At 38.1% G+C, this 11640-nt stretch overlaps 2 protein-coding genes across 3 annotated transcripts; both read left to right on the forward strand.

Annotated features, from left to right (window-relative positions):
• Nucleotides 1-240: 240 nt before the first annotated feature.
• srsf1a (serine and arginine rich splicing factor 1a) lies at nucleotides 241-3128 on the forward strand. 2 transcript variants are annotated; one of them, XM_052107074.1, is made up of 5 exons: nucleotides 241-377; nucleotides 496-718; nucleotides 1909-2126; nucleotides 2209-2381; nucleotides 2723-3128. In XM_052107074.1, exons 2-5 carry the CDS (start codon nucleotides 525-527, stop codon nucleotides 2915-2917), a joined length of 780 nt encoding a protein of 259 aa, XP_051963034.1. In that variant the 5' UTR covers nucleotides 241-377; nucleotides 496-524; the 3' UTR covers nucleotides 2918-3128. The 2 variants fall into 2 exon arrangements, with proteins under 2 accessions (XP_051963034.1, XP_051963033.1); XM_052107073.1 differs by having other exon boundaries at nucleotides 284-377; nucleotides 499-718.
• A 3654-nt stretch (nucleotides 3129-6782) lies between these two features.
• Nucleotides 6783-11108, forward strand: LOC127630034 (dynein light chain 2, cytoplasmic). The gene is made up of 3 exons (XM_052107410.1): nucleotides 6783-7000; nucleotides 9723-9859; nucleotides 9964-11108. Exons 2-3 carry the CDS (start codon nucleotides 9728-9730, stop codon nucleotides 10099-10101), a joined length of 270 nt encoding a protein of 89 aa, XP_051963370.1. The 5' UTR covers nucleotides 6783-7000; nucleotides 9723-9727; the 3' UTR covers nucleotides 10102-11108.
• The last annotated feature ends 532 nt before the right edge of the window (nucleotides 11109-11640 follow it).

Raw genomic sequence — 11640 nt, forward strand, 5'->3', positions numbered from 1 at the left:
CGGTAATCGCAGATTTACTGTAATCTACATGAGCTCTCACTACAGCAGCAGGTGAAACTGACACCACACGAGGGCCAGACTGAAACAACGACAGTGTTAATAATAATAAAAAAGCTCGATATAACGAATTCGTTCCTTGTATTACCTCTCCATACACTACTTTTCCACCCACCCACATAAAACATCCGTATTGTTTTGGACGTCCTATTGCGACCTATTTCGCGTCGCGGGTGTAGCTATGTTTTTTAACCCGCCTATCAGTCAATTTCCCCGGATTAATCCGCGGTGGCTAAAGCGCGCCTGCTGAAGAGGAAGAGGCCCGCGCGACTCCAGAAGAAACACGCTCTCGGTGTGCGCGTGCAACGTTTCGAAAAATAGTAAGTCTCTTTGTGTTTGGATTTGTGTGATGATGCGTTCGATCGAACGTACTTCAAATATTTAACAAAAAACCGTTGATTACAGTTACTGAAAAGGGTCATTTATTTATCTGATCAGCAGGAAGATTAAGAGATATTTGTGCAGAGATGTCTGGCGCCAGTGTGATCCGCGGCCCTGCTGGAAGCAATGACTGCCGCATTTATGTTGGTAATCTGCCTCCCGATATCCGCACTAAAGATGTTGAAGATGTGTTTTACAAGTACGGAGCCATTCGAGACATCGATCTGAAAAACCGACGAGGCGGGCCTCCGTTCGCCTTTGTTGAGTTTGAAGACCCCAGGTGTGTAAACTGAACCTTGAGCCTTTAGCCAACATAGGCTAGCTAGTTTTTCAACGTGATTTCGTGTTCACATGTTAAACGATCCAAATGCAAATAAACTGATTTTTTGTAAGCGCGTTTGCATGTATGTGTATTCTGAATTACAAACATATAAGCGCTTGCAACAAACTTGGCTAATTTATTTTACATGCTTTTGCTATCTAGCATGCTAATTAGCTTAGCCGTACTGTCCATGTTTTCAGCAGGCTCGATTTGTTTATTGACTTAAGAGTTTACACTAAAAATAGTTAAAAGATTTGAATTTTACGTTTTGAGCTATTTATTTAATTGGTCTTTTGGTAGCCTTTCTGAAGTTTGGATATGGAAATTAGCTTTGTTAGAAGACCAATGACCCTTGAGTATTATTTAAATGAGCTACAATATACTTTAACTGAATTTAGCATAATTTGTTCTGTATATGCATTGTATTCTGAGAAAGTTTGGCATTATTTCATATAAGACATTTGTCCACATGGTTAGTTGGTCAGATTAGTGGTTTTGGATTAGGATATTTTGTGGTGACTTAAAGGGATAGTTCACCCAAACATTTAAATGTACTTGCCCTCATGACATTCCAGATCTGTATGACTTTTCTTTCTTCTGCAGAATACAACGATTTTTAGAAGAATGTTTCAGCTCTGTAGGTTCAAACAATACAAGTGAATGGTGGCCAGAACTTTGTTCCCCCAAAAAGCACAAAGGCAGCATAAATACAATCCATACAACTCCAGTGGTTTAATCCATGTGTTCAGAAGTGATATGATAGGTGTGTGTGTGAGAAACAGATCAATATTTAAGTCCTTTTTTACTTCTCCAGTTTCACATTCTTTTGATTGTGACTATTCACATTCTTTGTGCATATCGGCACCTACTGGGCAGGGAGGAGAATTTATAGTAAAAAATCTATTATAGATGCTTCTCATCCACACCTATCATATAACTTCTGAACACATGGATTTAACCACTGGAGTCGTGTGGATTGGTATTATGCTGCGTTTATATACTTTTTGGAGCTTCAAATTTCTGGCCACCATTCACTTTCATTGTATGGACCTACAGGTGAACTGTCCCTTTAATGTAAACCCAAGTCATAATGAGTATTTCCCTGTTCTTATATGTGATTTAAAATTGTTCTGCTCCGTTTCCTTCAGGGATGCCGAAGATGCTGTATATGCCCGGGATGGCTATGACTATGATGGCTATCGCCTTCGAGTGGAGTTTCCAAGGAGCGGACGGGGTATGGGGAGAGGAGGTTTTGGAGGCGGCGGTGGTGGCGGGGGCGGTGGTGGCGGGGGCGGCGGTGGTGGGGCTCCCAGGGGTCGATACGGACCCCCATCCAGGCGTTCGGAGTACAGAGTAATTGTTTCTGGTAAGTTGTGTCCTTTGATATTCCATTGTTACCATGTAGATGCATTCAAACACCATTTAGCATTGTAAACGTTTTGTTTTAGGGCTTCCACCAAGCGGTAGCTGGCAGGATTTGAAGGATCACATGCGTGAAGCAGGTGATGTATGTTATGCTGACGCTTTCCGAGATGGAACTGGTGTGGTGGAGTTTGTCCGCAAAGAAGACATGACCTACGCCGTTCGAAAACTGGATAACACAAAATTCCGGTCACATGAGGTAGGTTTGAGATTTTAAATGGAACTTTTGGATATGCTTAGCATTGGAATATTCATTAAGGTAAGCAAATCTCTGATGCCGTGTTAGGACATGGATGCACATTCTTTGTGGAGGTGCATATTGCTAGAAATGCCAAGTACTGGCCTTGCCTATTCACTAAGCCTAGTTTTGGACAAGAATATGAGTCTGACCACATTAAGCATAAAGCCTGGAGAAGACAGGCAAGAGTTGTTTTTTGAGGGCAACCAAAAGTTTGCACTGAGGAAATCTGGTAAGTATAATGACCATGTTAGCCTGCTTGTTTGATCTACTTGCTCAGTAAAAAGTTCTCTCTCTGCCAGGGAGAAACTGCATACATCCGTGTGAAGGTGGACGGTCCCCGCAGTCCAAGTTATGGAAGATCAAGGTCAAGGAGCCGTAGTCGCAGCAGGAGTCGTAGTCGCAGCAACAACCGCAGCCGAAGCTACTCCCCACGGCGCAGCCGAGGATCCCCACAATACTCTCCTCGCCATAGCCGCAGTCGCTCTCGGTCCTAAAGCACTCCACTAATCACCTTTCTGGTGTAACTCATGGGTGGAGCCGTTGACCTGTTGTTTGATTTTTACAGTCTTTACACATCAACCCCATGTTTTAATTTTTTCCCCTTGTTTCGTGAGACAATTGTGGTCTTATGAATGTTGTCTTCCTGGTCTCTTCTCTGGTCACCACGCAGTTTTTCTTTTTTGTCTTTTTTTTTTTTTTTTTTAACATGCATTTCAAACTAACTGCATTTTACTTTTGTTTCCCCCCATGATTTTATTTTAATTTCTTTTTTAAATAGAAGGTGGAAGTCTTTTTCATAGGCTGAACGAAGGGATATGTAATAGCTCCCAATATTTTTGTAAATGTCATGTATGAAAGTTTCATATGATAATTGGTTCCACAATAACTATGTTTTATGCCGTCTTCCTCCAGATCTGACAAAACTGGTTTGTAATAAAGGATTACTAAATCCATACCTGTGTAAAAGGCTGAGTTTAAACAATATAACAAAATCCTAAATGCTTTACTAGGAAATTGAAACCTCCTCAGCCCTCTGGGTAAACTTTGGGTATCATCAATTGGTTTAGAATATATTGTATTGTCAGATAGCATCTATGTGGTGCATAGTGAAGTTGTACTGGTCAAACATATTCTTGTTAGATTACAGCTATCAGAATTAACTTTCAGTCATAGTGTTAGGTTTGGTAGGGTTATTTGTTAGTCTCTGTCTTGGCCTTAGTGCTGTATGCATGCATCAAGGAAGGCAGGTTTGAGTAGATTTGATTCTAACTCTTTACCTCCTTTGTTTTGATTTTGCTGGTATTTAAGGTTTGGATTGGAGGAGAGGCTCAGTGGATGCCGGATCACTGGGATCAGTACATAATGAAGATAGGATAGGGAATGCTGGATACATGGAACAAGATCAATTTCCCCAGGATCATAGGATTAAGACCAGTTCAAAAGTTCCCCTCCATGTCTCCTTTATTTTCTCTTACCATTTGGAAAATTTAAACATTTTGGCCCTTCACAATTTTTTTTTTTTTAACACATTGGAGGAGCAGATGCTGGAGCAGTCTATTGGGATGGATTCGACAGGAACAGTATGGTAAACTGAGGGAAGTACATTTGGGATGGGGGTTTACTCGGGCATTTTTAGATTTACACTGTCCAATTATGGATAGTAAATAATTTAACATAAGTAGTGTTTGTTTCATTTCAGTGAAGGTGTTTTTTTTTTTTTTAAGTTTTTTTCCCCTCAATAAAGGTTTCATTGGTACATAAATCAGTGTTCGGTGCATTCTTTTGCCTTTTTCAGTAATACTAAATGAGTATTATACAGTTAGTGTACATACACTAAGGTTAAAGTCATAATTTTTTTGTTTTAACCATGCCACAGATTTAATATTAGCAAACTATAGTTTTGGCAAGTTGTTTAGGACATCTACTTTATGCATGACAAGTAATTCCAACAATTGTGTACAGGCAGATTGTTTCACAATTCCAGTGGGTCAGAAGTTTATATACACTTAAGTGCCTTAAAGCAAATTGGAAAATTATGTCAAGCCTTTTAAGACAATTCGTTTCTGATAAGTCATTTACTGAATTGGAGGTGTTTCTGTGGATCTATTTTAAGGCCTACCTTCAAACTTTGCCTATTTGCTTGGCATCATGGGAAAATCAAAAGAAATCAGCTAAGATCTCAGGAGAAGAAAAAAAGCACTGAACCTTCTCAACTTTGGGAGCAATTTCCAAATGCGTGAATGTACCACGTTCATCTGCAAACAATACGCAAGTATAAACACAATGGGAACACGCCGCCATCAACCACATTTCTTAAATGGTCTGGCACCTTATTTAGCTATAGCTGATGTCATAGCATTTTATGTATCCTAAATACAATTTGTGCATACTTATACAAATCATTTCGACTCGTTTGTCCTTTTCATTAAAAGCAAAAATTGAGGTTGCAGTGGTGCACTTACAATTGAAGTGAATGGGGCCAATTTTTTGGGAGGATTTAAATAATGATGCTTATATTTTTAATAAAAGCCCAACATTAAGTCTTCTGTTAAAACTCATATAACGACATTGTAAAATTGGCTTTAACGTAACACAGAAAAGTTTAGTAATACGATTTTAATCACACTAATATCATGTTAACTCACGTGATGTTTATGTCTTATGGTTATACTTTTAAAACATTGAGTATTTTAACATTTATGGATTGGCCCCATTCACTATATTGTAAGTGCCTTTTTTTTTTTTTTTAAGAAATGGCGGGTCAAGTAAAAAAAAAAAAAAGAAAACATTTATGGTAATCAATATTATGCAACAAATGCAATTAAGCTTGTATTGAACCCAGAATATTCCTTTAAAATATTTTGGCGTGGTACAAATGCCACCATTTTTTTTCATAATTTTAGAGAAAAAGTTGGGGACAAGAATAAAACTGTAAAATCTGTACATTTGAAAGTACCAATAAATAAATGAAGACTTGGTGAAACGTTTCCAGGTCAGTTTTATATACATACATATAGATCAACCCCTGGGACAAGAAATAACTCAAAGTTGGAGAAACAACCATCTATTGAATGTTGGTGTCTTTTATCATATCGACATTGCTAACATTTGATAAAACTCTGATGTGAAACAGATAATGATGTATGGGTCTGACATTTTACAGCAGTTTATAATTGAAGTAGTTCATTGTGGCTTGATAATGAGAGGTAAAATACACTATTACATATAACCTTGCAGCGGGCAGCTTACTCAATATGAATTGTTTTAATTGTGAAGGTCCACCAAAGCTAATTTAAAGTAATAGTTGACCCAAAAATGGTCGCCCATTTACTCTCTTTCATGCCATTACAGATGTGTATGACTTTCTTTCTTCTGCTGAACACAAACAAAGATTTTTAGAAGAATATTGAATATTTCTGCTCTGTAGGTCCATACAATGCAAGTGAATGTTGGCCAGAACTTTAAAGAGGGTGGCACACTGGATGCCTGTGGTGGATGACATGGCACATTCTAAAATTCGAAACCGGTTTCTATGAATGGTCGCACATTCAGCATTTGTTGGCAACGCCCATCTACAACTCCGGAGGCTGCTCAAATTTCTGCCAAGCCACGGAGCGCAACTCGAATATTTTCCATTAAATTCGACCTAAATCATTATCAATGAACATATATTATTTACTCTAGCCTTGTTCTTACTTTTTTTAGGAAGGATAAAACCTTGGTAATTTTGTGTATATAATGTCTGCCACATGAACCGCATCAGTGTGCCCTGTGTTTGATACCTGTGCCATGTCCTAGCCGTGATGCAGTATGGTGCTTCTTGTCCGGTGTCTGACTGCCTTAAAGCTCCAAAAATCATAAAAAGGCATCATAAACGTAATCCATACTACTCCAGTGGTTTAATATGTTTTCTGAAACGATGCAATTACTTTGGGTGAGAAACATATCTGTATTTCACTTCAGAATGTAAATGTGGAAATTTTAAGGGAAAAAGGACTTAAATGTTGTTCTGTTTCTCACCTACACCCATCATATCACTTCTGAAGACATGGATTTAAACACTGGAGTCATGTGAATTACTTGTGTGCTTTTTGGAGCTTGAAATGTCTGGCCACACAACATTCACTTGCATTGTATAGACCTACAGAGCTGAGATATTCTTCTAAAAATCTTCGTTTTTGTTCTGCATAAGAAAGTCATACACATCTGGGATGGCATGAGGGTGATATGAAAATTGTATTTTTTTGGTAAACTATCCCTTTAAGCTGTTTTCCGTACTTCCTGAGACCCTGCCTACAACCAAACAAGCCCATTTTCCTGTGGTCTCCGGTTAAAGATGCATTGTGGGTTGAAATAAGATGCTGGCAGAGGGGCTCAGGGAGCGGCTGGTCTGCAGCCAATGGCGAGCGCTGTGTAGGACGGCATTGTGAAGAGCTAGAGATTTTAGCGGGCACCAGTCAGCGTTTGACTTGATTTTTATGTTCCTCTAATAACGTCAAAGGGACATCCGAAACGACGAAAGCTAGCACGGTGACTGTTTTGAATCGCAAATTTCTGTTGCCTATTATCGTTGACAGGTGAGTTGAATTGTTTGCCATTTTTGGCAATCTAAAAAAATTATATAGCATACATTTGGAGCTTAATGTTTTCATTTTAGGCATTTTAAATAACGGTTTCTTGTGGGTAACAATTGGATTAATAGCAAAATGATATGATGGGGTAGAATTACAAACAATTGTCTTGGCAAAGCATGTATTTGACTTTGAAATGAAGATGCTACAACGGCAACGCCATTTAAATCCGCGTGCACCTGGATTTCCACAGTTTCATTGATTCGCTGCCGGAGCAGCAAATGCGCACGCTGTGAATGGAGCAGTGACGTAGCATTCTGCATGCTGACCTGTCAATGACTTGATCAATTAATCCTGATTTAATTAATCAGTCAGTCGACATGCCACCCTTTGATTATGAGAACCTGCTTCATGGCCGGCAGTCAAAATCTCTAATGAATATGGTGTGATGTGAGGATTTTAAAGTGCTGAAATCAGCTGTGCGTGTCTTCCAGTGTATCTTGCCCTCAGTTGCCCATGTATATTTGGACGTATGTGCTCCATTGTTACAAATATGCCAATTTGCTAATACATTTCAAGTAACGTTATAATGGATATCACTTTAAAAATTGGCATGCTAATTTTAACTCCATTGTACTTTTCTTGTTAAAAGGGATAATTCACCCAAAAATGAAACTTCTCATCAATTACTCACACTCATGCCATCCCAGATGACTGACTGACTTCTGCAGAATACAAATGAAGATTTTCAGAAGGATATCTCTGCTCTGTAGGTCCAAAGCTCCAAAAAGTAGATTAAGTCAACATAAAATTAATCCAGTGGTTTAGCCAGTTTCTTCTAAAAGGATCCAGTTGGTTTTGGGTGAGGACAGACCAAATTAGAAGTCCTTTTCACTGTACATCTTGCCATTGCAGTCTCTAGACATGATCATGATTTCAAGCTCGATTACACTTCCTAGTGCTCGACAGATAAGCAAGATGGCGCTATAGAAAGCATAATCAAGCTTGAAATCATGTTTGCCAAGGAGACCGCTGATATCACATAGGATTTATAGTGAAAAAGGAGTTACATTTTTGTTTGTTCTCACTCAAAACTGATCGGATCACTTCAGAAGACATGGATTTATCCACCGGCATCTTATGGATTGTTTATGCTGACTTTATTGCCATTTTGGAGCTTCAAAGGCCTGCTCGCCTCAATGTGAGGTCACTTGCATTGTATGGACCTAAAGAGCTGAGATATGTTTCTAAAAATCTTACGTTTGTGTTCTGCAGAAGAAAGTCATTCACCTGGGATGGCATGTGGGTGAGTAAATTAATGAATTAAAATTTTTGGCGTAAACTAAGGGATAGTTGGCTCACATAACTCACCCTTATGTTGCTCCAAACCTGTTTTACTCAATTTCTTCTGTAAAAGATTAATGTAGATGTTGGGAAGAATGTTAGCCTCAGTTGCCATTAACTTTCATTGCCTTTTTATTTTGTCCATAAAACGAAGCGAATGGTGACTGAAGCCGCATAACATCTCTTGTGCGCCATGTGAGAAATCGGAACATGACAATTTTCATTTTTGAGTGAACCATTCCTTTAGTATGCGAGTATGGCCTTTCTTGATCCGTTGAAGCAAAGATTGCAAATGAAAGTGCTGGACAGATATCCATTAAAGGTTGCTGGGCTTTCATGAAAGAATTTAGTGTCACCGAATTACCCTAACAATTGAGATCATCTTAATTGATGGCATTCGGTCAGGAATTTACCTGGAATTCACCTGGAATTCCTGGTGAAGAACCACACATGAAAGGGTCCACTGTTCAACACAACTAGACTAGCAGTGAATCCAAATGTCCTTAGGCAGAAATGTGTTCATCCTGGTTCTGCAAGACTTAAGGAATTTTATGGGTTCAATACAAGTTAAGCCCAATCAACAGCATTTGTGTTCTAATATTTATTGCCCAAAAAAAAAAGTTACAGTGAGAAATTGATAGTAATTTTGAAACCTAGGTAAAAAAATATAATGATCAATTACATTAAAGACTCCAGTCATATCAATAACCTTATAAAAGCCGTTTTATTCTAAATGGAGAGGTTACCCTCATGGGGGCTGCCAATTTAGAATCACATGACCCGCTGAATACTACTCTCTTAATCTCAGTAACGGTCTTGATATTGGACACTTTCACTCTTGTATTAAATTAATCATGGCTGACTGTGCATAGTGAATTTCAACAAAGGCATCTGAAACTAAAAACTTGATTTTGAATGATGCTGCATCCACGCGGCTATGTATCAATACAAGTCCAAGATGACCCAAATGCAAAAATTACTGAGTGCACCTTTTTAAAGTCATAAATGTGACGTGTATAATTTTATATAAGCATTTGCATTAATTCTTCTGTTAAAACGTGTGTATTATTTGAGCTGTATAGTTGTTTTAAATTTTATATATATTTTTTAACTGTTGTCTTTGCAACAAAGTTGTGAAATTGGATACAACTTTGATATAAATAATATAAACCGAAAAGGTAAGCCGTTTTATCACACTAAAATCATGGCTGTACGTGTGCTTTAACGTTTACAGATTGTCCCCATTATCTTCCATTGTATGTGTCTCACTGTAACCTCAGTTTATTTAATTTTTTTGGTAATGCTGTCGATTGAACTCCACTTCTTTTGAACCTGAAATATTTATTTTAACGGAGTTCCCTTTTTAAATTTATTTTTTATTCAGGCACCATGACTGACAGAAAGGCTGTGATCAAGAATGCTGACATGTCTGAGGACATGCAGCAGGATGCAGTGGACTGTGCCACACAGGCCATGGAGAAATACAATATCGAGAAGGATATTGCGGCATACATCAAAAAGGTGAGTTGCACCAAAATGCGGCCTGTTATTTTCTGTTCGTAACATTTTGTCAAGCTAGCATTTTGTACTGCTTTTTGCTAAAAGCACATTGTCTCGTGTTACAGGAGTTCGATAAGAAATACAATCCTACATGGCACTGCATTGTGGGAAGGAATTTCGGCAGCTACGTGACTCATGAGACGAAACATTTCATCTACTTCTACTTGGGGCAGGTGGCCATTCTCCTGTTCAAGTCTGGCTGATTCAACATCCGACTGTAGATTGTATTTCCAACGAAGACTGTGATGCACTGGCGGCCGATGTCATATCTACTCGCACACTACGAATATTAAAAACGAGAACATACCTTGACTAGGCTGGCTGTGCACAACTGCATGGATCATATCCCATACTACTTGTGTACATGTTGCAGTTAAATTGCTTTTCATTAGAGGCCCGTGTTAATTGGCAAAATTTTTGTTAATGGTTCTTGCAGGTTTTTCCTAGATCATATGTTGTATAATTAAAAGCGAGAAAATGTATTGACAAGCACATGTCTGCTGTAAATGGATATATTTTTGGTGACCTAGTGCTGTAATATAATTGATGATTTCTATGCGCTGTGTCATTTTGGGGTATTGGGGCAGTGAGTACAAGCACACTTGGTTATGAGGAGGTTAGTCTGTATAGTTTGATTTTGAAACATTCTGTCGATAAAAAGATTGTTTTCTTTTGCTTATGTCTTTTCTTTTTCTTGTTTGATATGGGAGAAGTATTGCATTTGAGAAACCCCATGTTAATATTCTTGACTATTTGAAATTTCTACCTGAATCAATGATCTAGATGTATGTAATAGAGACGCACACTTAAAGATTAATAGCAAAGACTCCCCTGTAACTCGTATTGCAACAGACTTACTCCATGAAGCTAATGACAGATTGTAATAGTTTGTTGTCAGGTCCTTCATGTAATTGTCTGCAGAACAGTTTTCTGAATGTATGAAGTAGATAAAGTTGCACAAGAAATGTCTTAAGTGTCTTCCTGTCTTCTGTTCTGCTATTTATCTTCAGAGTGAGATTTCTTTTGCATGATTTTTTTTTTCTGCCCTTTTCAAAGTTCTGTCCAGTGACCGTCTACAAAAACATGTATAGTTTGCACATGCCTTTTGATGCTTTCTCTGTTCATAGGATTGTAAACTTGCACTCAATGGATCCGTACCCACTCAGGTACCGCTCATGACAAAATGCGGCCTGTCATTAAAATGTGTGATCAAAACAAAAGATTCTGTTTTGTCCACTCTGTTTTGCTCGTTCACTCACTGTGATTGGGTTGTTTATAAATGGTGTTTAATCAAATGAGTTTCATGATTTGTCACTGACAGCTATCATGATGGATTTGTTGGCTTTGATTGATTTTCTGAGGGATATACTCTATACAAGCACAAATTAAAGGAATAGTTCACACAAATGAAAATACTATAATTTACTCACCCTCATGCCATCCCTGATGTACATGACTTTCTTCTTCAGCATACTTAAATGAAGATTTTGAATATAATTTCTCCACTCTTTTGGTTCATACAATGCAAGTGAATGGATGTCAACATTTTGAAGCTCCAAAAATCACATAGGTCAGAATTCAAGTAATCCATAATACAGTGGTTAAAACGTTGTCTTCAGAAGTGTTTTGATAAGTTTGGTTGAGAAACAGCTCAATATTTTAGTAAATATTTACTATAAATCTCCCTGCTCAGTCTATCTTCACTTTCACATTCTTGTGTTTTTGGTGATTCACATTATTCA

Source organism: Xyrauchen texanus, chromosome 36 (genome assembly GCF_025860055.1).
Source record: "Xyrauchen texanus isolate HMW12.3.18 chromosome 36, RBS_HiC_50CHRs, whole genome shotgun sequence".
In the NCBI taxonomy this organism is placed as follows: Eukaryota; Metazoa; Chordata; class Actinopteri; order Cypriniformes; family Catostomidae; genus Xyrauchen; species Xyrauchen texanus.

Coding starts and splice junctions, on each gene's coding strand:
- LOC127630034 (XM_052107410.1), top strand. CDS start 9,728: ATGACTGACAGAAAGGCTGTGATCAAGAATGCTGACATGTCTGAGGAC. Junction 9,860..9,963: donor TTGCGGCATACATCAAAAAG/GTGAGTTGCACC, acceptor CTCGTGTTACAG/GAGTTCGATAAGAAATACAA.
- srsf1a (XM_052107074.1), top strand. CDS start 525: ATGTCTGGCGCCAGTGTGATCCGCGGCCCTGCTGGAAGCAATGACTGC. Junction 2,127..2,208: donor GTACAGAGTAATTGTTTCTG/GTAAGTTGTGTC, acceptor GTTTTGTTTTAG/GGCTTCCACCAAGCGGTAGC. Junction 2,382..2,722: donor CAAAATTCCGGTCACATGAG/GTAGGTTTGAGA, acceptor TCTCTCTGCCAG/GGAGAAACTGCATACATCCG.